The following is a 23,409-nucleotide window of genomic DNA, read 5'->3' on the forward strand; positions in this document are numbered from 1 at the left end:
CAGCTACAAGACCCTTAATCGGTCTTCTGTTGACTTTGTCAAGGAAAAAGTTAGGCTAAAAATCTGCCTGATTATTGTTATGTGTGTATTCTTTAAATGATCGGGGATACTTGTCACAGCTATGAGATCCTTGATTAGCAGGCCTTTGCTGACTTTGGTCGGAAGGGAGAAAATCAGGCTCTAAATCGGCCTGATTATTGGTATGTGTGTACCTTGTTTTAAAGTGGAAGTCAACCCAAACATATTTTTTTCAAGAATATATTCCCAGCAGGCCCACTAGTTGAAACACGGCATTCTGATAAATATTGCGTTTGTGGAATAAGTGTTAATGCACTCGTTTTTAGCCATCTCTGGGGGTGGCCATTTTGTCTTCTGTTGACTGAAAATGACGTGCTTACAACAACCAATCACGGCTCAGATTCAGAAAACAGATCAGCCGTAATTGGTCGTTGTGAGCAGTTGAGACGTCATTTTCAGTCGATGTGTGTAGTGGGCTGTAAATGTAACTAGGAACCCCCGTCACACAAACCGATAATCGGGCAAATTTCTTGCTTCTAACCAAAATCATCAAAGGGGCGATATTCAAGGTCCTCGTAGATGTGACTTGGAGTCATAATCAGGCACGATTTCTCTTCTGATTGACAAGCAAGAATGGGCTAATTGTCACATCTATCAGGTTCTTGGTAATCGGCGCTATGCCAACTTTAGTAGAAGGGTCTAATTGGGTCTCAGAATTGGCTCGATTATCGTTATGAATGTACCAGGCAGCTAGTTACATTATTTGGGCATTCTTGGCTCGGCTTATCCCAGCCATGTCCAAAGTCCGGCCCGGGGGCGAAATGCGGCCCGCGGTCAAATTTTAATCCGGTCCGCACCCTCTGTCATAAAATGAATAACGTCTGGCCCGTAGCCCCGTAGACAAGCGTATAAAATGCACTCTAAATTTCGCATTTACACACAAGAGGGCAGCAGCACTCCGTCCATCTCCATAACCCTGTGTGACCCTTTCAGGACAATTTTCTCTAATGGTGACAATGAATAAAAAAGAGAAAGTTGACAGCAAGGGCCGACAATTTAAGGAAAGGTGGAAATTGGACTATTTTTCACTGAAACACGCAACAACGGTGTCTGCCTCATTTTCTAGGAGACTGTTACCTATTTCCCTCTTTTTAAATCTAAAAGTTCACTGAACATTTATTTTCAACAATATGTTTGAAATTGATCCTGCGGCAAATATTATATATATGTATATTTGACATATTTCTCTGTCATAGAATTAAAATGTTGTGAGAACATTCAATTGGCAGTTGTTATTGATGTTTGAAATGTAATTTGCACTGGTGAATACTTATTTCCCTGTTTTAAATCTAAAAGTTCAGTGAACATTTATTTGCCAGTGATATGTCATGTTTCAAATGGACCAAAAGACATGTTTAAGAATCTTGAAATTTAAATAAGTAAGACAAAAGCGAAAGGCAGACTGGTTTGCTACAATGTGCTTTGATTTATTGGTGTTGTGTAAAAAAGAATGTCAGGCTACATGGTCGGCCCCCGCATTTTCACCTCACCAAATCTGGCCTTCTTATCAAAATGTGTGGACACCCCTGGTTTATCCGAATGCAGACTTTAGTTGCTTTGCATAAAAGATGCACAGTTTCCTGTTCAAATCCATGTGCGGACGGATGGATTTCTTTACCATTCCCAAACGGCCGAATTCTACGCGGCTGAGCCAAAGCGCTTTTGGGCCATCTTTTTTAAACTTTTTTTTATGGTACTTTTTGGAAAAATACGACTCATAGCTTAACACCAACCAGATGTCGCCTGGAGTCAACTTCGCCTCGGCCGTTTTCGACCTTTTTCCTCGCTTGTAATACGAGTCGTTGTGTTTACAGGCCGGGGAGTGTGTCGGGCCGCTTCCCCGCTAAGCTCAGATGGAATGCAAAGTCAAAAGCGGACCTTTGTGGGGAGGGAGGGTGCAAAGAGAAGAAAGGGAGTCCGGATGTTGAAAGCATGCGGAGGGAGAGGGAGACGCGCTCGGGGCCTGCCGCAGACGTCGCGAAGCGATGCAGACGGGAGCGTCCGCATTGCCCCCCCTCATTGATTTGTATATGAAAACATAGTGCATTTTCTTTCTCTCCCCCAGCCCCCCACCCCTCTATGCTCCCCCTTTCTTGTTGAGTGATCAGCTGATGAAGAGACTAGCAGCTCGCTGCTATGCGGGCTTGCTAATTCTCTCCCCCGCCGCTGCCGCCGTCGCTGCCGCGCTGGATCCCTCAGACCGCGCTCAGGTAAACATCCCGACATTCCCGGGTGGATGTGTGCGAGTGAGGGAGCGTTTCTTGCGTGAGAGAGGAGAGGGAGTGTAATCTTGGTCAGATTAGTCAAGGAAGAGGCAAGGTTTGGTGTGGCGGGAATGTGGACGGCTGCTGGAGGGATTACGCCTTCATTCCTCCAGGGTGATGCTGCAGACGACCCCCCCCCCCCTCCGCCCCCTCCACACACACACACACACACACACACACACCTCAAAAGCTCTCCCACAGCCTAACCCCTACACCCCCCCCCAACCCAACCCACCACCTATTCGGGTGCTTGTGTGCGTTTAGTTTGTTTACCAACACCTAAGAGCCGCCAGCCGTGTCCTTGACAATCCTTGTTGTTTAGCATGTGCCGTGCAGGCGTGGATCAGTATTCTGTCTGGTCTGCTCTCCCGCAGAATGCATGCACACTGGCTTCCCCCATGTCCCTCAAAATTATATCGCGGAGTGGAAAAAAAACAAACAAAATGCAGCGGTTGCAGCACAAACTGGAAGGGGAGCGACAGTGCGGTTGGAAAAATATTAGCATGCACAAAGGACAAGTGACCGCAAACGATTAGTGGGGAAATGCTACGAAATAACATTGTAATTTGTACCATACAAAATATGGCAGACTGAGGCACGCTTTTTGTCACATTTTATAAATAAATATTTCATTAATTTTTTTAGACTACACTAGATTTAAAGTGACCCAAATTATGTCATTTATATACTTTTCACACCAGCAATAATGTCTGCACAATATCCTACTATTTATACAAGCTTAAGTTTTCATGAGCATTAGTTGGAAATTGCAACCCTGTACACATCATTTTCACCTAATCAGTAACAAGCTCAGCTTCAACTGGTCCAGAACTCAGCTGCACGTCTCATCACAAGAACGCCCTCCTCCCATTACATCACCCCCGTTCTCCAGCAACGTCACTGGCTCCCAAATTCCGTATCCAATTTAAGATGCTCCTCCCTACCTTAAGAGCCATTCATAACGTTACCACTCCACACCTGTGTGACCTCCTCCACTTCACCACTCCAGTCCGCGCGCTCAGATCCTTCTCCTCCTCCTCCTCCATCCACCTGACTGTTCCCCCTGTCCTTCTCAGCACCATGGGGAGCAGAGCGGCTGAATAGTCTGCTCCCCAGCTTTGGAACTCTCTTCCACCTGACCTCCGCAACTGACTCTTGCTTACCACCTTCAAATCCAAACTCAAAACTGACCTGTTAAGATTGCCCACTCCCTGTGATAGCATAATTTGAAGTTTTAAGTGGGACTCTTTCCTGAACCACAGCCGGAAGTCGGCGGGAAGATGGAGGAGGACAGCGGCGACCTGAAGAAGCGCAAACACGACGATCGATGCGACAAGGAGCTGCCACTGCCGCCGCCGCCGCCGCCGCCGCACGACACCACTGGCGAAAAAGTCAAACGGAAACGAGGGCGACCGCCTGCCGAGAAGCTCCCCCCGAATCCGCCCGAGCTCACCCGGCAGCTGAGCACCCTGGTGGACATGGTGGTCAACTACAAGGACGGGTGAGGAAACAATCGTCTAAGATTGTCGCCACTTGTTTAAATAAAACAAATTAACGATGTTCGCCTCCATTGTCACAGGTTGTCGACACGTGGAGATTGCCGGTATTTGGTTCAGTAAAACAAAGTAATAGAGAGCAGTAACATTCCCAGAGGTGATGCGTTCTCTGAGATTCGTAGCACTTGGTTGATTAAAACAAAATAACAACAGTTGTCTTCGTTCCTGACGATTGTCACCACTTGGTTCATTCGAACGGACTAGAATTACGATTTTTGGTATAGTTAATTTAAAACAAAGTAAATGCACCAGCCACATTCCCAGAGGGTTACTGACATGTGGGTTTTGGCACTTGGTACATTAGAACAAAGTACTAAGTAGCAATGACCGGCTCAGTTCTTGGAATTGGTCAACACTTGGTTTAGTAAAACAAAGTGACAGAGGTCAACGCTATTCCCAGAGGTTGTTGGCATTTGGTTTATTAAAGCAAAGTAACGGCAGTCAAATTCCTTCCCAAAGGTTGTCGGTGCTTATTTTAATAACAAAATAACAACAGTCAGCTCCATTCCCAGAGGTACTGCATTTGTGGAGGTTGTTTTGATGGCCTTTTGTTTATTAAAACAAAGTAACAACGTCAGTTCAGTACCTGAGGGTTGTCGACAGTCATTTTAGAAAAACAAAGGAACAGATGTCAATCCTGTTCTCTGAAGTTGATGGCTTGATACTTGATACATGAAAACAAAGTAATGGCATCAGTTAAATACCCAGAGGTTATATCCACTTCGTTTAGTAAAGCAAAGTAATGACAGTCAGCTCCCTTCCCGGAAGTTGTCAATATTCTGCTTAGTAAAACAAAACAGCAGGAGTCAGACCAATTCCATGCACCTGTCAGCACTTGGTTTATTAAAACAAAGTAATGACATGTGCTCCATCACAACATTTGAACTCCTTCTCAAGTGAAACGCAACTTCCTTTATCCTTCCAGTTTGGGTCGGCAGATCAGCAAAGGTTTTGTCCAGTTGCCTTCCAGGAAGGAAGCCCCCGAATACTATGAGCTGATCCGAAAGCCTGTGGACTTCCGACGGATCAGAGTGAGCAACTGAGCATCCATGAACGCGCCGGACCCGATTCTCATTCGAGTCCTACTCTAGCGTTGACTTCGTTCTTTTACAGGAGCGAGTGCGAAATCACAAGTACAGAAGTGTGGGGGACTTGGAGAAGGACATTTTTCTGCTGTGTCACAATGCTCAGACATACAACCTGGAAGGATCTCAGGTGAAACCCCAACATTTGGATTGGGCTTGGCACTTAAATTGGTTCAGTGGGGCAAAATAAAGAAAATGATTCCATATCCTTGATATGCACTGGTGCGCTCATTGTCCTCATTAGTAAGAAAATTCAGCATAGAACCATAGAAGTAGTCTGACTGGTAATGTTACATTTCTGCACACTAGCCTGACAACTGCATGTGACTAGTGAAGCGAAACTAGTAGTAGGCCTTTTAGTGACACTGATAGGGTCCAAGAAGCTACAACTGTGTGACACATGTCTACTAGTTGGGTAACACTGCAAAGTGTTACTAGTGCAGCACAGTAGTTCATTGGTAAGGTTTAATTGTGTGTTTGTAGGCCAAAAGTGGCACTAGTAGTGGAAAAATATTATTAGTACAAATCATTCAACTATGGTGCGCTAGCCATTGTAATAGTGTGCTGAATTGTCTTCCTAGTGAGGACAAAGAGCAGTGTGCCATTACGTGGACCTCAAGCTAGAAATCAAGGATATTGAATAAATGCTCAAACATGGGCAGAAAGTATTTACAAACCGTAATTAATATTTATTATTGGTTTGTGCCTGTCACTGTCAAATAATTTTAGAACTGATTATCCTATCAATTATCCCATCATAATAAGCGCACCGCTCTGCCCACCCAAAAAAATCTATAGTATACGTGTGTGTGTGTATGTATATATATATATATATATATATATATATATATATATATATATATATATATATATATATATGTATATGTACATGTATATGTATATGTATATATATATATGTATATGTATATATAAATTAAAAAATTACAAACTACAACAAAAAAACTAACTAAATCAGCGAGTGTTAGCACAATATTAGCATCTGCCATTCAGCCACTAGGTGGTGCACCAACACAAGAATCAGATCACAGCTCAAAACTGTCAAGAGAATTGCAAAATTCTGGAGCCTTGCCTGATTTTATAACAGTTTATTTACCTTATTGTTGTTTATTATTTGGTATTGTTTAGTAACAAACAACACTCAACCAATATCACACCAGTGGGAGTGTTGTTTTCCTGTTCATCATTTATTCTTCTTCACTGGCAGCCATTATTACATTGGCCTAATATTGTCGTCGACGGATACGATTTAGTCGATTTTTTTCCCAAACCCGAGTGTATCGACTTTATGTGACATTTATTATTTTCTTGTGTACCCTGTGCTGTGAGATGTTTCGAATGTAACATATTGGCTTTGGATCAATAGAAGTTGAGAAAAACAGTCCAAGACAAAGTTTAACGATCATTTCGAGGTGCTGCTTTCTCATCCAATTAGTGTGTTGTGTTTACCACCACAGATCTACGAGGACTCCATCGTCATCAAGTCCGTCTTCGAGAGCGCCCGGCTGAGAATCGTGGCCAATGAGGAGCCCAAGCAGACGGTCGTCGCCGCCGCCGCCGTCCACAGTGACAACGGCGGTGCCGCTGAAGACCCGGAAAGAGGTAATGCAGACTAGTGACCCGCCCAAAAACAAACATCCCAACATCACCAACTCTCCTTTACTGCTCGTTCATGTCCTGCAAGCGCCAGATAACGAGGAGAGGAGTCGGAATCGCACGGCCAAGAGGCTGCCTTTGTACCAAGACCAGAATGCGGAGGAAAACTCCTCCAAGGATGAAGGTTGAACTGTTGTCGGGAAGATTTGAAGTTGATTTGTTTCTTCGTTGTTACTTTTCTTCGGCCAAAAAAAATTTTAAAAAAGAAGACCGTTTTGAGGGCTTTCCCATACCTAAAAACTCACCATATTTCATGTGTGGGACAACCAAAAACATACTACCGGAACTTTTTAAACAAATTCAGTCCCCAAAGACTGTTTCATGCAGCATTGTGTCAAGAAGCCATGCCTGAAAAGACACAGCAAGTCTCCCGTTTTGGTTTCAAGTGGCTATTTTGTCCATTTCTAGGGGTCCTTCAAAGATGGACTACTCCAAGAAATGTTGTTTGATTGCTACTAAATTTGAACCTCACATACAGCGGTACGGTGATGCCTTGAGAGCCGAGTTGAATTCATCCCGTGACCACGCTTGCAGTGATTTTGAAGCTGCTAGCTGGATTTGAATGTAGTCTCACGCATCCCTCAGTCACTCCATCTGTCCTGACAGTCTCTGATTGGCCAGTTTTTTCACGCCGTGACAAGTTATGAAATAATAATTCAAAATTAAATTGGATGCAAAAGATGGGGCCAGAGTGGGATGATTTTGAAACTATCATTTGAATAATATTGTACTGTCAGGTCATACAGGCAGTTTTAACATATACTGTATGACAAAAGTTTTTTTTTTTTCTTTTTAAGACTGCAAACTCTACTTTAAATACGAATTACCTGAGTAATGATTTTGATATGAATCAAAACTCAAAAGTCAAGGTACCACTGTACTGGACAAATTTCCTTCAGACTCTGTATACCCGCATTGAGGCCTTAACTTTATGGTCGGTCTCACCTTGAAAAGAACTTTTTGAAAAGAGAATCACTTGTGTTTTCTCTGCGGGACGGCTCGCTCATTCTGGCTGCTCTAATTGTTGTTTACCATTCATCTGCTGCAGATATGATGTAAAACAAAAACAAGAAATGAATTAAGTACTGATATTAATCAGTGTGTTTGTATGAAATGCCTTTATTGGGCTTGTAGCACCATGTGTACACAAATATTGTGACACATGCCACCTAGGTGGAAGTGGAAGATCTCCTTGGGATGAAGCCCAGGTGGACCAATTGGTTGAATAAGAGGTGTGTCGTAATATTTTTGTCCATTTGGAACGTCCACGACGTTGTGACATGAGGAGTGTAAGAATCCGGGTACAGGAGTGTGATTTTTTTTTTTTTTTCTTTTATATATGAGGATTTTTTTTTCTCCATGGACTTTGAATGTGAATTCTGAGCAGATACATCTTGTACACATTGTATGTGAAGCGTGTTGTCGGCGACGACGTCGAGACAATCCCTGGAAACATGTACTGTATCCATCAACTGTACTGTTAATACATTTTATCAAAAACCATTCCAAGTCTTGATGGTCACGTGTTATATTACACGCTCTAGAATCAAAGCGATCCATCCCAATTGATTGGTGGGCAAGAGATTTTCTGGTCACCAATGCCAACCAATCCAGATCAACCAGATTCCAGATTGACTGGGAATCTATCCAGTCAATCCAGACAGGTGACCTATAACGGTACTAATTGAATGGAAAATGGCAACTAATCCAGGTTCAATGGATCTGGATTGCCCGGAGATCAATCCAGATTGTCTGTTTTTGTAGATTGAATGTCGATCAATGCAGCCAATTCAGAAAACAATCCAGATGGTGTGGCCTGTGGCGACCAAACCTGATTGACTGGATCCTGATTACATACCAATTGATGCAGGATGACTGGAGGACCAACCCTAATTTACTGGCAACCAATTCAGATTGAACGGATCCAGATTTGCTGGTGGCCAAACCTAATCGGCTGGATCCAGAATGGCAAGGAACCAATGTAGATCCAAATCCAGATTTAGAGGCAATTTATATGGATCAAGTGGCAGGCCAATCCATTTTGAATGTATTCTGAATTCCTGGCGGCCAATCCCAATAATCTTGACAGCCTGGATTAAATTGACTGGCAACAAATCCAGATTGACTGTCGACCTATACATGTTAACAGATGACCTATGCAGATTGAGTTAACTGTTTGGGATGTTGGAATTGAATGTTACCAAAATAAATGCCACCGGGAAAGTGTGCTACCTAATTGAATGCACACTACCAACAAAAAAATTTAGAAATTGGTCTTTCAAGTGTAATTTCATCATAAACCTAAAAGTACATCTGACCCTCTCTAAAATTTTGAATGCAGGTCCAATGTTTCACTCATTTTTGCAGTTTTTTTTTTCCAACAAGGATCTGAACAGCAAAATTCAAATGCTAATATCCTAAACATTCTGTGAGTGCTGTACTATATGAACAGTATGTATTGCGTGCGTTTGACTGACACGATTAGCTATTAACATTCAGTTGTGTCCATTAAACAGATGTAGGCGGACGCTCTAATGGCAGATTAGCGGGTCCAGAAGGACATTTATAATCTGCGGGAGAAAAAAAAAACACTCAAAGGATTTGAATAAGATCTGTCTTGGTTCCTGTGCGTCGCCTGTAATTGCACTGGATCACATTAAAGAAAATGAGAGTTCTGTACATGTGGTTCCTCCCGAGAATTACTCCCAGCACTCTCATTTAGGCCACATGAAGACTTTTAATTGTGCCGAAGGAATAATTCCCTTGATTATTTATTTCTTAATCATCATAATCATCGACAGTATCTTCTGCATTGGGTAAAATTAACCCGCAAGATTTTTTTATTTTTTTTATTTTAATGGTAAACGGTGGCAGTCGCGATTGATGGATGGAATCAAATTTATTCTCATGGCACATGTCACGATTACAGAGCAACAAAATTCACTCAACGGTTACAACCCATCCAAGAGACTTAAAAAAAATCAATGACCAACAAAGGGAGACAGAGTGGCAAGCCTGAGGGGTTACCAGATGGCGCAACACAAGATGCAGTGTGCAAAGGCTTACTTTAGTTTATTAAAACACCTTAGTGCAACAGCAATAGCATGATTCCATCAGACGATAAAGTTAATACAACTAAAGTGAGTCTGAGTGACTTGTGACCAGGGGGATTGACTAATGACCATTCCAGATTGACTAAATTCAAATTGCCATATGTCAACTCATGACTGACTGGATCCAGACTGCCTGGTGACTAATCCTGACTGACTGCAGACCAATCACGATTGACTGCCGGCCAATCTAGATTTGACAAAGAAGAGTGACTGCCAACACATCCGGTTTGTAATCAATCTTTCAGACCACAGTCTAGAAACCGTTGAGCACCACATTAATTGATGACCAACTTTGAATGAGCAGACAAACAATCCAGATTGACTAAATAGGAAATACTAAATACTGATCAACTGGATCTGGATTACCTGGCACCCAGACAATTTTGTAGATTGATTGATGACCAATGCAGATTGACTTCTCTCCAATTCAGATTGATTTGTGACCAACTCAGATTGACCAGAGACGGATTCAGATCGATTTCAGAACAATATTGGCTCGTCACGATTCATTAGCAGCCAATACAGATTGACAAGTGACCCACAGTCCAGATTCTCTGAAGCCCAGAACAGGCCAGAAACGGGACGTTTTCAGGAAAATGTATTTGGTCTAATTCTGGGAAACCTTCTACAGATGCTCCACAGTCACGTCCTGTTCTCTGATGTGGTTCCCCGAGGCTTCCCGACATCTCTCGCGGCGCAACGAAACCGCTCCCCCCACTGAGCCCGATCTCCCTTCAGTCGCGGGCCGGATCGGGGGGATGCCGTTCCCCAGGACGCGAAGGGAAAAGCTCCTTCGGTGCTCGCTGACGACCGCGCACAACTGGAATTTAAAGGCAGCCTGGAAGCCCCGGCGGAAGTTCTCATTGAAGAAGCCGTAGATGATGGGGTTGACGCTGCTGTTGAAGAAGGCCAGCCAGTGGGCCAGCGGGTACAGGTAGATGTTGACCACGCGGTACTGGCCCTCGGTCAGGCTGGCATAGTCGCTCAGCATCATCAGCGTCCACAGCGGCAGCCAGGACACGACAAAGAGCAGCGCCACCACCAGGAGCATGGCAATCACACGCTTCTTCTTCCTGGAGACGGCGTGCCGGGCCTCCATTCCGGGTCCCGTCCCACCGCCCCTCAGAGACGCCCCCGTGATGGCGCTTTTGAAGAGCGCCAGGCCGATGCGGGCGTACATGATGACGATGAGGGTAAGAGGGGCGAGGTAGATGTTGACGAAGAGCACCGTGGTGTAGACTTTGCGCATGTCCGGACTGGGCCAGTTCTCGCGGCACCAGTAGAAGGGGCGGCTGTCATCGCGGTGCCTCAGGACGATGCGCACGCTGGGCTCCTGGGCCACGTGCAGCATGACACCAGACGGGCACGAAATGGACGCCGCCAGCACCCAAATGACGACAATGATGAACTTGGACGTGGCGATGGTCAGCTTCTGCTTGAAGGGGTACACGATGCAGCGGAATCTGGACCGGAGCAAACCAGGAGCATCAGTCCACATCTGGAATGATTGTCTAAAATCGGAACGTGTAAACCTTTCTGTAGAAAGGTCTAGTTTGATTTTTAAAACAAATAGACGGGCCAGGTCATTGGTCAATGACTTAACTACTGTAATTAAAATGTGTATGTACAAAGTAAACTTGTTTTCAATGATGATTTTTACTTTAAAAATGAATATTTTATTATTTGTTGCATAAAATTATTTGTTTGCACGTTATACTATATCTAGTCTCGTGAGAGTGAGAACAAGGCACTAAGTGATACTTTAAAAGTTTTTTTTTTTTCATGCATTAAAATTTGTTTTGAGGTTAAAACTATACAAGATTAGGGTCATTTTACCTGTCAACGGCTATGGCCACCAGTGTGAAGACAGACGCTGACACTGAGATTCCCTGGACCATCCCGCTTAGTTTGCACACAAGGTTCCCAAAAGGCCATCCTGACAAAGTGAAGACAGTAAGAAAAGTAATCGATGAGATGAGATGAAGAGATGATAGAAAATGAGGTGAGGAGAGGTGAAGGGGGGATGAAGCAAGGAGATGCGATAAGGAGATGATGAGAAGGTGAGATAATGGAGAGATGAAGCGATAAGGAGATAATAGGAGATGACGAGCTGAGCAGAGATGAGGAAATGAGGATACGAGATGAGGAGATGAGATAAGGAAATGAAATGAGGAGAGATGAGGAAACAAGAGGAGGTGAGATGAGGAGATGAGATGGGGACACAATGAGACGAGATGAAGAGATGACAGCTGCATGCAAGGGGAGGAGCCAAAGTAAGTGAGTAAGCAACGCACCTGTAATGATGTTGTCCACCAGCGTGGTGGGCATGCAGAAGATGCCCACCAGCAAGTCGCTGACGGCCAAGTTGAGGATGAACAGGTTGGTGACGGTTCGCATGCTCCTGCGCCGCAGCACCATGAAACAAACCACGCCATTACCCAGCATGCAAAGCAGGAAGATGAGCAGGTAGGACGCGGCGAATACCGCCGCCACCGAAGGCCGGTGGAGGTAGAAGTCCACGTAGGTCACGTTGTCCTGGCGGCCCCGCGGCGCCCCCGATGATGAGTTCCTGGTGACGCTGAGGTTCTGTTTCATGTTCTTTTTCTTGCCTGTGATAAAGCTAATCATCATCGGACTTGTTTGCTATCTAGAATCAATATAAAGTCTAAAACGTGTTTTTGCAAACATCAAAGACGATATAGTCTTCACTAAATCAAAGCTAAGCAATTTCGTCGACATGTTAGCCTTACACAGGCGTGTTTCCGTTAAGACGATATAAAATTTGACAGAACCTAATCTTAGTTTTTGTAAGCATCAATGACAATGTGGAGAATATCAAAGACTATCCGAATCCAAAGTGTTCATAAAAAATGTTGGACTCTCAAACGAAGCTAACATAACTATATTCCTAAACATCAAAGATAATTTAGTTCGGTAAAGTTAGCAACAGGTACTCACACTTTAGAGACCGGAAAATGTATTTTCCTAAACATCAAATATACAATTTTGTTTTCAATTAACTTAACGTGCATGTTTTTGTAAACATAAAGGACAATTTCAATCTTCATTCAACCAGTTTTTGTAACTATCAAATAGATTTTTCAGTCTTCAACCTAACATGTTTTGTAAGTATCAAAGAAAATTTAAAGTCTTCACTGACCGAAAGGGTGTTTTATTTCCCTAAATATCAAAGACACAGTATTTGAGTTCAGTGATCCTAACATGTAAACACCAAGGAAAGTTTGGCATCTTTGTTAAATCGAAAGTACAGCAGTTTATTTATTTTTTTTTAAACAATGACAATTTTCAGTCTGTGTTTTATGAAATATCAATGACAATTTAGTCTTCAGTGTAAAAGAAATAAAGTACTTCTTTGGGGAACATTGAACAAAATCAAAATTCATCAACAACCCAAATGTGCCCTTTTTTGTAAACAGGCACATTAGAGTCTAAAATGCAGTTAACATATGTTATTTTACATAAACGTGAAAGACCATTTCCAGGCCAAACTTAGGTTTTTGAATTTTGAGTCTAAAATGAACATATTTTAAATTTAAATATATTTAAAATCAACTTACACAATGGAAACATTTGGCAGAAGTACACTATAATGTAAATAAAAATACAGCAAAAGTGTCTATTACATACACGTAAATGATAATGATCGATTGAGATTACCTGTCTGTCAGTTTCAGCATCCCCTCTAGGCGAGCGACATTCAAAGACTAAGTAAGACTGGCAGGGCAGAGCATCATACAAGGCGTATATGTGTGTGTGCTAGGAGTTGGGGCGTGTTCATATATTGTATGAATATATATAAAATGCATGTTATGTACCATGGCACAGACGGGAAATATGGGCTGCAGCCCTGTAATCCTTTTTTCCTAAAATTCATTACAAATGTTTTTAATCTATAATATAATTGTATGACTGCAATTAACCTCGTTTCAACAATATACATCGTCCTTAATGAAGCCAGAAATGCATGATTTTTTAAACGTTACAAAACAATTAGCTTCAATGACATTACCCAGTCATTTTTTTTTCAACACTGAAAACAATTTAAAATCATCGTCAAACTGAAATTCCCTTTTTTTTTTGTATGTGTAAATATCTTAATTTAAGCACCTGGAATGAACCTACAGTATTATCCATGTTATTATGACATTTATTTTTACTTTTAGACTTTTTCTTAATAAACCACAAATTCAGTCACATCTTTACAAATAATTTAAAGTGTTTCATTTTATTTGTCATTCAAAAACACACCACCATAAAAAAAAAAAAAAAAAGTTTCTTCTGTCTGGATTATTTTAATTATCATTGAGCCCATAAGGTGCAGATATAAAATTTCCTAAACTTCTCAAAAAAAAAAAAAAAAAAAATGAACAAAAGACCTCAACACACGAACATAAACACGATTTACACTGAAGACTTTGCTTTGATTTTAGTCTCGTGTCGAAAGCAGCTTGAACAACAGTCTTGTTTCTGTCACATTCACTTGAAGTTTTGTGCATCTCACTTGTTGCATAGACTGTCAGGATTACTCAAAAGATTATTCTGTAGTTTAACAAAAATAAATCACATTAAATATTCAAATTGGGGAAAAATGAATTACAAAATACAATACTTTGGAAGAAAATAAAATGCTGACTTTAGAGATGTATGCAGTGTTGCTTGGAAGCAGGGACGGAGCTATGGGTGGGCCTAGGTGGGCCTCTGCCCACCCAGATTGACAGACTGCCCACCCAGTGAGATTCATGAAAAAATATATACTTTAAAAGTTTTAATTATTATTAAATTATTTTCGAATTTCTGTTTCCTTGTGTTATTTTTTTAAAAAATATTGAATATTAAGAATGACATAACTGTGGTTGTCTAAGGAAGATCTGAACTTCATATTATTCGGTTTGTCATTTTATTTGAATATACGATGTGTCGGGACAGAAGACAGGACAGGGACAGGATTGTGCAAAGTGAGAGAAATATGCAGGCCCACCCTGATTTTTCCAGGGCCACCCATTAGCTACGTTCTGGCTCCGCCCCTGCTTGGAAGGAAGATGTCAGAAAATAAACTACGGTAAATCAAAAATCTGTGTTTTGATCACAAACAATTGCACAAAATGATAAATGTCTGGCACCTACAGAGGAATCTGAGGTAGAACTACATTCTTATTGATAAATCATACATGGAGGATGAGATTTTTTGAGAAGATGCAGACTTTAAAGATCTACAATTAAAGACGCATCTATTAAATAAATCCAGGAGAAAATCAAATGATTTAAGCATTTTATATTATAAAATTGTTGTCTGCTGGAGTTTAATAAAAAAATATCCATCCATTACCCAAACCGCTTAATATATCCTTTAAAAAAAATGAATTCATTTCATAATTTAATGGGAAATAAAAATTACATTTTTTTTTTTATTTTGTCAATTGGATTATTTAGATAAAAAAAAAAAAAAGTCTGCTCGAGTATAATCTAAAATATTTAATTGAAAAGGAAAAAACTTTTGTATATTGGATTATTTAAAGGAATAAACAATCCAGGCTCATGATTATTATCTGAATAAATTATCGTTTATATGTATACCATACATGAAAACTCCAAAAATCATCATTAAAACTTCATATTGTATAAACAAAATTGCACGAGACTGTCATAACAATAACAATAATAGAAAAAATAGTTCCAGCCATTTGTGATTGTCAAGGAATTTTTAAAAAATAGCACTAAGGAGAGTAAAAAAATATTAAGTTGCCCTTCATATCTTTTCACAGGTCCGTTTCTGAAGATTTTTTCCAGAAGAAACTGTTGTCCTCGACGTCGCCGTCAATTTGGATGTGAGGTGACGCTTTGGTGTATGCGCCTCTCTCAAGACTGAAGGACAACCACAACAAAACAGAAACATTTTTTTTGGCGTGTGCATTTTGTGGTGATAAAGCCAATCTGGAGGAAGTTGTTTGAACTCACGTACTCGGCCACTGTGGACAACTCTAGGCGGTGCTCAGCACGGCGAATGTGTGTTAAGGAAAGTCTGCGATGAGCCTCCTGCGAAGGGGGCGGAGTCAAGAAAGTCTCATTAATGCCAAAGCAAGGGGACCAGCTTCAAAGATAATGTAAAAATGGAACTAAAGACAAATGGAACACAAGAATTTTTAGTCAAAGACAACATTCTTTTTAAATAAACATTGATGAGGATTGTGATTTTCTATATTTTTCAGTAAACGTACAAACATAATTCTGATTCGCAAATCTAACGTGCATTTTAGTAAAAGACAGTTTCGCAAATGTCAGATACTTTGTCTTTTTTAGAAATCATCCAAAAAAATTTTGTATAGTATATTTTTCATAAACACTGAAGAACTTTTTTTATTCTCGAAACAATCATGTTTTTGTTTTTTTGCAGTAAACAATTTAATGTCTCCAACGAACCTAGCGGTAGTTTTTTTTTTTTTTTAAAGGTAAAATCGAAGATAATTTCAATTTTGATTTGATATCAATCATCTATGTTTTTACTTTTTTTTTTTCAAACAAAGATCATTTTAAAGTCAACCCAAACTTTTTTTTTTTTCAAGAATATGTTCTATGCAGGCCCACTAGTTGAAATAAGGCATTCTGATTAATATTGTGTTTGTGGAATAAGAGTTAATCCAGAATTAAGCCCCCTGAGATGGCTAAAAACGGGTGGATTTTGCTGCTTAACTCATGAACCTCTTTTGAATCTAAAAAAAAAAACGTTTTTGATTGGCAAACCTAACTAAATGTTTGTAGTAATCAGAGTCAATTGTTTTTTTTTTAGTCTACGGAATTCTCAAACTGAACAAACTTTTTTTTTTTAAGTAAACAAAGAAAATTTGGATTCTCAAATGCACCTAAAATACATTTTAGTTAACACCGCGATAATTTGGACTGTGGTCATTGATGATTAATTTACCTGTAAAATATGACCAAAATTGCAGTGTAGGCTCTAAATGGAAACTGGTGTGGGCCGACTACATGTTTTTGGGCTACACAGTCAAAGAGGAAAAGCGGGACGAGCATGAAGCAGCAAGAAGCCCAAAGAAGAGCCAACCTCGGCTGGTACTCACTAGCCAAAGACTTCTGTCCCAACATGGGCTCCTGCTCCATCATATCCATGGAGATTTTTATACTGGGAATATTGTCATGGTAGGGGTAGTCAGACTGTCAGAGGAGGGACAACATTAAACACGTCACATCTAGAGGATCAGCAAAATTGGAGGAGACATTAAAAAAAAAACAGTGAAAGACGTACAAAGTCGTTTTCCGAGTCGATGCTGCCCTTCTTCTTGTGCTTTTTCTTTTTCTCGTCCTCCTTTTTCTTCTTGTCCTTCTCAGGGATGACGTCGTCCAGGTAGCTGAGGTCGTGCTGGGAGAAAAGGTAGTCCATAGCCTTGCGCACGGCCACCAACGCCAAGATCTAAGCCAAAAATGAACCATTATCTTATATCAGACAAATTAAGTACTGTTGTTTAACTAGCTATGCTAGTGACTGTGGCGGGCAAAATAATGAACTCATTCACTGTAGTGGACGTTTCTATTTGTCAAATGGAAGCCAAACATATTCGTCAAATATGTTGGTAAGTATGGAAGAGGGTCTCATCCAGCAAGGTAAATTCTTTTGTTCATTTTTTACAAACTAACAAACTTAACAAATCATCTTATATTATACATCAATAATCATGCCCAAAGTTGTACCTCATAAATTGGCCTAAACCCATCACTTTCTGTAAGCGTAAAAAACAGGACGGAAGAGGATTGTGACATTCAATAATAGACAGCAAAAACAAGATGGAGCTGAAATACTTCCTGTTTTCACTGTGTCAAACAAAAGTGTAGCACCACCAAGTGGTTAAAAGTGGAATTACATCCAAAATAAACAGGCAGACAGACAACATATAGTAACAAACTGGTAGCGCGGACCTGGAACCCGTGATGGAGAGGGGATTACTGTATATCATTGTATTGTACAAACAGATTACATGTAGCAATAGGTAGCCTAAAGTATCGTGAGAAAAGACGCCGTTTATGTGGTGAATGGTGAACACCATGTTTAAAAAAACCCCCCCAAAAAACATTCAAGTCAAGCCCTGTGGCGAGTCAGCGTTGCTGACTTCCTATTTTTTAGTTGTATATATAACAATGTTTTATTTTTCCATCAAATGTCCTTACGCATGCTTGCCGTCCTTGGCATTTAACACAGTCTAATACTCTCATGAGACTTTGTGATTTGGCAGTGATGTGCCTTAGGTCAATAAAGGTTGGGAAACACAGGATTAGACTGGCACTGCAGGCTCACCATGACGGGGAAGATGATGGCTGCCACTGTGGACTTGAGCACCCAGAGGAGGGCCAGACACAGAGCCTGGATGAAGGTGAACAGGTGGATGCGGCGCTGGGGCACGTGGCGCAGGTAAATGAGATCCGGCTGGTGCTTGGCGGGCATCAGCAGCAGCTGTAGGCGATCCATGAACTGCCGCAATAAAGAAAAAGAACGAAAGAAAGAAAAACAGAAACCCAACATTGTCATTTTGATGAGGATTTCAGTACTCATGCAATAGTGGACACTCTCTCATGTCAATGATTACTCAATCGATCAGTTTTGCCAGTCTGAAAAGGCAAAATGCCCTCATACCTCCTTACAAGTTAAGGCAGCAACTGAGTTAATTTAGTGAAAAATTGTTTTCCACCTTACTGCAAAAAAACCCAAAAAATTAATAGTTGAATGGTAGTATACTAGTATGAAGTCCAAAACTGAAAAAAATTTCAGTATCATTTATTTTTAAGATCATCTGAATCATCAACATCACCATCTGAAATACAAGTTTATGAAAAATAAAACAACAAGAACAAATTGTTTTACAAACTTGCTTTTTAAAAAAAAAAAATAAATAAAAAATAACATTTTTTTTAAATCTGATAATATACTGTTAAAATTTTTTTTTTTTTTTTTTTATTTTAGCCAAACCAACAAAATGTTTAAAAATATGTACAGTTCATATTATTACATATTTCATAATATTACACACACACATACATATACACGTATATATCGCGGTCATCTCAATAAACAGCTACTCACCTGGACGCCATTGAGCGAGGCCACACCCATGTAGAGGAAGACGCCATACAGCACGGGCATGGGAATGAACTATAACACACACACACACACACACACGATTACCAAAACAGATGTCTGCATTAAAAAAATCTATAGATATTTTTAGCGACATGGCTCCATTTAAAAATAGCTTAACATTTTTCTCTCAACGTTCTGGAATTACACACTTGAATTTACCAGCGAGTCGGCCTCTATAAAGCAATAGAAGCGCATGTATTTTTAGACACGTTTTATTTGTTGACATTTCTTCAGAGTATTCCTAAAAATATCAGTGATCTAGTAGTAAATATCATGCGTTTCAAATGTGGTCTTCTAAGCAAGCAGCTTGTTTGATTCAAGTTCTCAGGCTCGTTTGCAGGCGAAATTGAAAATGAAAGGTGCCACAATACAAAAAAAAAATCAGAATCACCAATTCAATATGAACATGTTCAGTTTTTCTTCCGATAAAATAACTATTAATCTAATTGTCCATTTCTTTTACATTGTTGAATATATAATTGAAACATTATTATAAATGATATTGAATGATAATTATTATTACTTCATGATCCTTCTAAAATATTTGGTTTGTGCCGAAATGAAAATAATAAAAAGCCAAGATAATATACACTGGGAGTTACATGAATGAATGAATTAAAATGTAATATATAATATGTGATGTATATAATGCATTCATTTGCCCATGAAGTGATATAATTGTCCACCAGGGGGAGTTGTCACTCCAACCAGAACAGCCTTGAGGTCTACTCAAAGTAGTGACGTTTGGAAGTATTTATGATTCCTAACGGGATGAACTTTTGGAGGCAGCGGTTCGAGGGAGGACAGCAGTCTGTCCTAAAAAAGAGGCTGACAGTAGGCCTAATCCATATTTCAGTGGGAGAATTAAAGAGAAATCTGGAGCAGGGGCCATTACCACAGAGGTCCTAATGGGATGAACCCTCATTTGGCGGGTGATCGCCGGTTAGTCCCGCATGCTTAAAATCCCTCTAAAGTGAAAATACATGTCTTGTAAATCTGAGTGCTGTTAACAACCCTGACAAATTTCAGTGGTTCCTCCGATGTGAACGATATGCCTGCGTATACCGTATTTACACCGCAGGTAATTGGAACATATGCCACTAGGTATGTTGCTGGGTTTTTCCACGCTTTGACAATTAGGCACATCTAGTCCCAGTCCACACGATCACATAAATCAATTCTTGGACAAGGGAGCAATTCCATGGACTCCAGTGGAGTAAGTTATGATTTTAAGTGGAGAGGCCATCTGCTGACCACGGAGAAGAAATACATTTGAATTTAAGAAGTAGAAGCTTCCTCTGCTGGCTGTAGAAAGACTTATGTTGAAACTTGCAGGAAAGGAAGCAAAAAAACATCAAACATCTCAAATATGACAATGTGAAAGGTTTGTAAAATCCAGCAAGGCCTGAAGGTTAATGTCACCGCAATCAGCTTTAAAACTCGCTAATTAGGTTTTATTTCGCAACACATTACTTCCACCTCAGAGATTCCTAACAGGATGAACATTTTTTGGGGGGAAAGGGACAGCGGTTTGTCCACAGAGAGGCTGACAGTAATCCACATCTCTGTGGAAGAATTAAGGAGAACGCTGGAGCTTACCTTGAGGACAGGGGCCATTAACACGGAAAGTCCGGTTAGGATGAAAACGATGATACCGGTGACTCTTTGCTCCCTGGAATTTTATGAAACAAAAATGAAGAATCCTGAAATTGACTGGTTTGGATCAGAAGATGGATGATGTCATCACATTCGGACCCCACCTGACACCCAGAAACTTGGGCTGCTCTCCAGGGGCCGACGTCTCAGTCTCCATCTTGAGCGAGTCGATGTGCGCGATGGAAATGACCGTGGCGGCCACGTACCAGGGCAGGCCCATGAAGGAGCACAGCATCATCAGCACCGCCACCCAGAACAGGTCCAGGTGGTACCCCGCGCCTTTCTGTGGGACCAAAGAACACCAGTTGGACAAATAGCCAAGGACAACAGGACACAGAGTTACCAGATTTAATGTCACCTTGAGCTTGTGCTCCTTCCTGTTGACGATGACTGCCGTGATCTGCTGGTCCATGAAGATCAGGATGGTGACCAACAAGGCAGGGAGGGCGGCGGCCAGGTACACCCACCAGGGATTCGCCCCGAAGGGAGGGATGAACCAGCCTCGTGATGGACTGGTAGGCTGCAGAAAAACAATAAACATTGAAGTTGACCAGAAAAACTTTGGCCTGTTTTACTGCTGCTTCTCCTCTCTCTCACCTTCTGCTCAGAAAGGAAACACACATGCTGTTCTGCATCTGTTACAGGTCTGAAACTATTTCAGGAGGCAGAACATTTTCGACAGCAACAATTGTTAAGTGCTTCACATCCTGCTTCACACCTGCTCTCGAAATTGTGGTATACCCTTTCACACATGCATCTGTAATTGTCCTCAGAAGGCGCAAAATTTAAGACGGCAAAAATTATTTTCAACCCAACAAAGGGGGTTAGTGATAGGGGTTGGACTTCACAGACCAGCTTTCCATTATTCCTCCAACCTACCTCGGAAGCTCACATTCTGTGTCAGTACCTTTCACACAGTGCAGCAAAACCGATGGGAAAAGCTGGGAAAAAGACGGCTTTGATTGGCTGTGTGAAAGGGGACCTTATGATGACGATGAAGAAACCTGGCTAGGAGGATTATTTCTGCTTCAACCGGTTACTCCACTGCCGCCTCAGTGACTTCAAACAAAGAGATGAAGCTTTAAATGGCGTGTCCGATGTGAACGAGCGCCAATAAAAGAAGACTCTGTGGCGACACTCACAACGCCGCCCGTGTTCACCCGCTACCAAGGCGGTACCCGCCGTTCCCTAGGGAATGTCTTGATGATTACACTCCGCTTCTAACAATTACTGCATGTACTACAAAGGCAACATTTAGATTGGAGTTATAATTAGGGCTCAAGAATAAAATTCCAACAACAAATTAAATTGGACAATTAATATCTGGGGGGAAATAAGTGGAAAAAAAAAAAAAATCGCCGATTTCAAAAGAGCTAGTATCGGCAAACAAATCGGTCAGGCCTGAGCTTTCTTATTTCTTGGCTGCAGAGACTCCTTACACGGGAGAACTTTTTCCACCAACCCCCTCATAATTCTAGCACCTGTTAAACATAAGTACCATGTGTATCCCTTCAAGTTACGGGGGTCAAGGGAACGCATCGAAACATCCGCAACTCTGGGTACCTTGAATTCACTTGGCACTATGAGCTTGGGGGTGTCCACGCCCACAAGAGCATCCACGCCACAGAAGAGAAGGATGGCCATGATGATGGCAAAGTCGCTGATCAGCTTCCTCACCTGGAAAGGAGACAAGATGAAGTCCGAGTTGGCTTTGGTTTGGGTACCCTTTGCAACTTTTGACGATGGTAAACACAAACTAAACTGACTTTGGTGGGAAAGAAGCGACTGGTCTTGAACTTCTTGAGCGCCATGGAGCAGGTATAGGTGCCGAAGAACAAGATGAAGGACATGAGGGTGATGTCAGGCACGTAGCTGCAGGCCTCGCCCACCAGCCTCCCGCCATACTTGACGCACTGGCTACTGCTGAGCGACGCCCAAGTGGCGTTCTCTGACTGCCGGCGGGAGAAAAACTATGGCGGTTAGTAACGTTGCCCGGGCAGTGGTTACTGCCGGGTTAACGTCAGAAGGAGCGGGCGGGGACAATGCATACCAGGTTGGAACTGTTAGTCCAGGCGGCGGCGTCATAGAGGTCCGTGATGTTGCCTTGGAGAGAGAGAAAAAAATAACAAAATCAGGTCAGCAACGATAAGATGGAGAGTTCGTGAAAGGACAGGCAAACATGAGCTAGTATCACTTCTTATCTTCTCTGCAAGACAGAGTCGGACACAAGCTCAAAATAATAACATTGAAATGGTTGTCAGTAGGTGGATGCTGCTAGTGTTAAGATAGTGGTTGTGAATCGTATTATAATCTAGGGTAAATCAGTGGTTCCCAAACTTTATTAAGGCAAGGCACATTAGAAGAAAAAAAAAAAAAAAAGAAATCAACATCTAGTGCCAAAAGAACTGTGTTGAACTATGAGGAAAAGCTTCATTTAGTCAAGCCATAGCCTTGTCTAATACGAAAGTAGTACTTTGCCATCTCCTTACATCTATAGGCAATGATAATGTAAACCGTTTTGGGAGGGCGTCAGTGACGCTATTCATGGCAAGGGTATTTGCAGGGGAAAATTGTTTGATGAAATTTGAAAGAATGGAGTGAATCATTTTGTAAATAGATTGAATTATCTTGTAATTGTAGTGAATGGTATCATAAATGGAATGACCTGTATGGCATCACAATTGCCGTGAATCGAACCATAATTAGAGTGAATCTTACCAGAAATGGAATAAATCGCATCAGAATTATGAGTCAAATTGGAATGGTAATGAATCGAGTGATAGTTTGAGTGGATTGTATTGAACGGTATCGTGACTAGAG

General features: G+C 41.3%; 3 protein-coding genes and 1 long non-coding RNA gene across 9 annotated transcripts in view; 2 read left to right on the forward strand and 2 right to left on the reverse strand.

The window, feature by feature from the left end:
- The first annotated feature begins 1,659 nt into the window (after positions 1-1,659).
- Positions 1,660-8,160, forward strand: LOC147135437 (SWI/SNF-related matrix-associated actin-dependent regulator of chromatin subfamily A member 2). Of its 2 annotated transcripts, none has more exons than XM_086054545.1 (6): positions 1,660-2,288; positions 3,605-3,843; positions 4,824-4,929; positions 5,012-5,113; positions 6,459-6,545; positions 6,604-8,160. In XM_086054545.1, the coding sequence occupies exons 1-6, from the start codon at positions 2,190-2,192 to the stop codon at positions 6,784-6,786; spliced, it is 816 nt and encodes a 271-aa protein (XP_085910671.1). In that variant the 5' UTR covers positions 1,660-2,189; the 3' UTR covers positions 6,787-8,160. The 2 variants fall into 2 exon arrangements, with proteins under 2 accessions (XP_085910671.1, XP_085910670.1); XM_086054544.1 differs by having other exon boundaries at positions 1,674-2,288; positions 6,459-6,603; positions 6,686-8,160.
- A 1,964-nt stretch (positions 8,161-10,124) lies between these two features.
- Positions 10,125-12,351, reverse strand: LOC147135438 (neuropeptide FF receptor 2-like). The gene is made up of 3 exons (XM_086054543.1): positions 12,065-12,351; positions 11,607-11,706; positions 10,125-11,233 (listed from the first exon to the last, which is right to left on the reverse strand). Exons 1-3 carry the CDS (start codon positions 12,213-12,215, stop codon positions 10,396-10,398), a joined length of 1,089 nt encoding a protein of 362 aa, XP_085910669.1. The 5' UTR covers positions 12,216-12,351; the 3' UTR covers positions 10,125-10,395.
- On the forward strand, positions 12,228-15,974 carry LOC147135439 (uncharacterized). The gene is made up of 2 exons (XR_015089944.1): positions 12,228-12,353; positions 15,554-15,974. It is a non-coding gene; the product is annotated as an uncharacterized LOC147135439 (long non-coding RNA).
- The window catches only part of LOC147135440 (electrogenic sodium bicarbonate cotransporter 1-like), a 28,997-nt gene continuing 19,585 nt past the window's right edge, over positions 13,998-23,409 (reverse strand). For 2 of the 5 annotated variants that reach the window (XM_086054539.1, XM_086054542.1), the window contains 12 exons: positions 22,640-22,692; positions 22,356-22,541; positions 22,153-22,266; positions 20,948-21,109; positions 20,694-20,872; positions 20,533-20,605; positions 18,877-18,945; positions 18,094-18,267; positions 17,050-17,214; positions 16,865-16,958; positions 15,751-15,824; positions 13,998-15,653 (listed from right to left, as the gene is read on the reverse strand). In XM_086054539.1, the coding sequence (XP_085910665.1) occupies positions 15,781-15,824; positions 16,865-16,958; positions 17,050-17,214; positions 18,094-18,267; positions 18,877-18,945; positions 20,533-20,605; positions 20,694-20,872; positions 20,948-21,109; positions 22,153-22,266; positions 22,356-22,541; positions 22,640-22,692 (1,313 nt within the window). In that variant the 3' untranslated portion in view covers positions 13,998-15,653; positions 15,751-15,780. Of the gene's footprint in view, positions 15,654-15,746; positions 15,825-16,864; positions 16,959-17,049; positions 17,215-18,093; positions 18,268-18,876; positions 18,946-20,532; positions 20,606-20,693; positions 20,873-20,947; positions 21,110-22,152; positions 22,267-22,355; positions 22,542-22,639; positions 22,693-23,409 lie in introns of all 5 variants that reach the window. The other 3 variants (XM_086054538.1, XM_086054541.1, XM_086054540.1) reach the window with 2 other exon arrangements.

Source organism: Filicampus tigris, chromosome 15, assembly GCF_054856515.1.
Source record: "Filicampus tigris isolate MCC_2025a chromosome 15, RoL_Ftig_1.0, whole genome shotgun sequence".
Classification (NCBI taxonomy): Eukaryota; Metazoa; Chordata; class Actinopteri; order Syngnathiformes; family Syngnathidae; genus Filicampus; species Filicampus tigris.

Bases quoted from the DNA above. Each gene is read 5' to 3' on its own strand.
- LOC147135437 (XM_086054545.1), top strand. From the start codon at position 2,190: ATGAAGAGACTAGCAGCTCGCTGCTATGCGGGCTTGCTAATTCTCTCC. The intron at 2,289-3,604 runs GTAAACATCCCG...CCTGAACCACAG, and splicing joins ATCCCTCAGACCGCGCTCAG to CCGGAAGTCGGCGGGAAGAT. The intron at 6,546-6,603 runs GTCGCCGCCGCC...ACCCGGAAAGAG, and splicing joins AGGAGCCCAAGCAGACGGTC to GTAATGCAGACTAGTGACCC.
- LOC147135438 (XM_086054543.1), bottom strand. From the start codon at position 12,215: ATGCTGGGTAATGGCGTGGTTTGTTTCATGGTGCTGCGGCGCAGGAGC. The intron at 11,707-12,064 runs GTGCGTTGCTTA...TCACTTTGTCAG, and splicing joins GGTGGACAACATCATTACAG to GATGGCCTTTTGGGAACCTT. The intron at 11,234-11,606 runs GTAAAATGACCC...GCTCCGGTCCAG, and splicing joins GTGGCCATAGCCGTTGACAG to ATTCCGCTGCATCGTGTACC.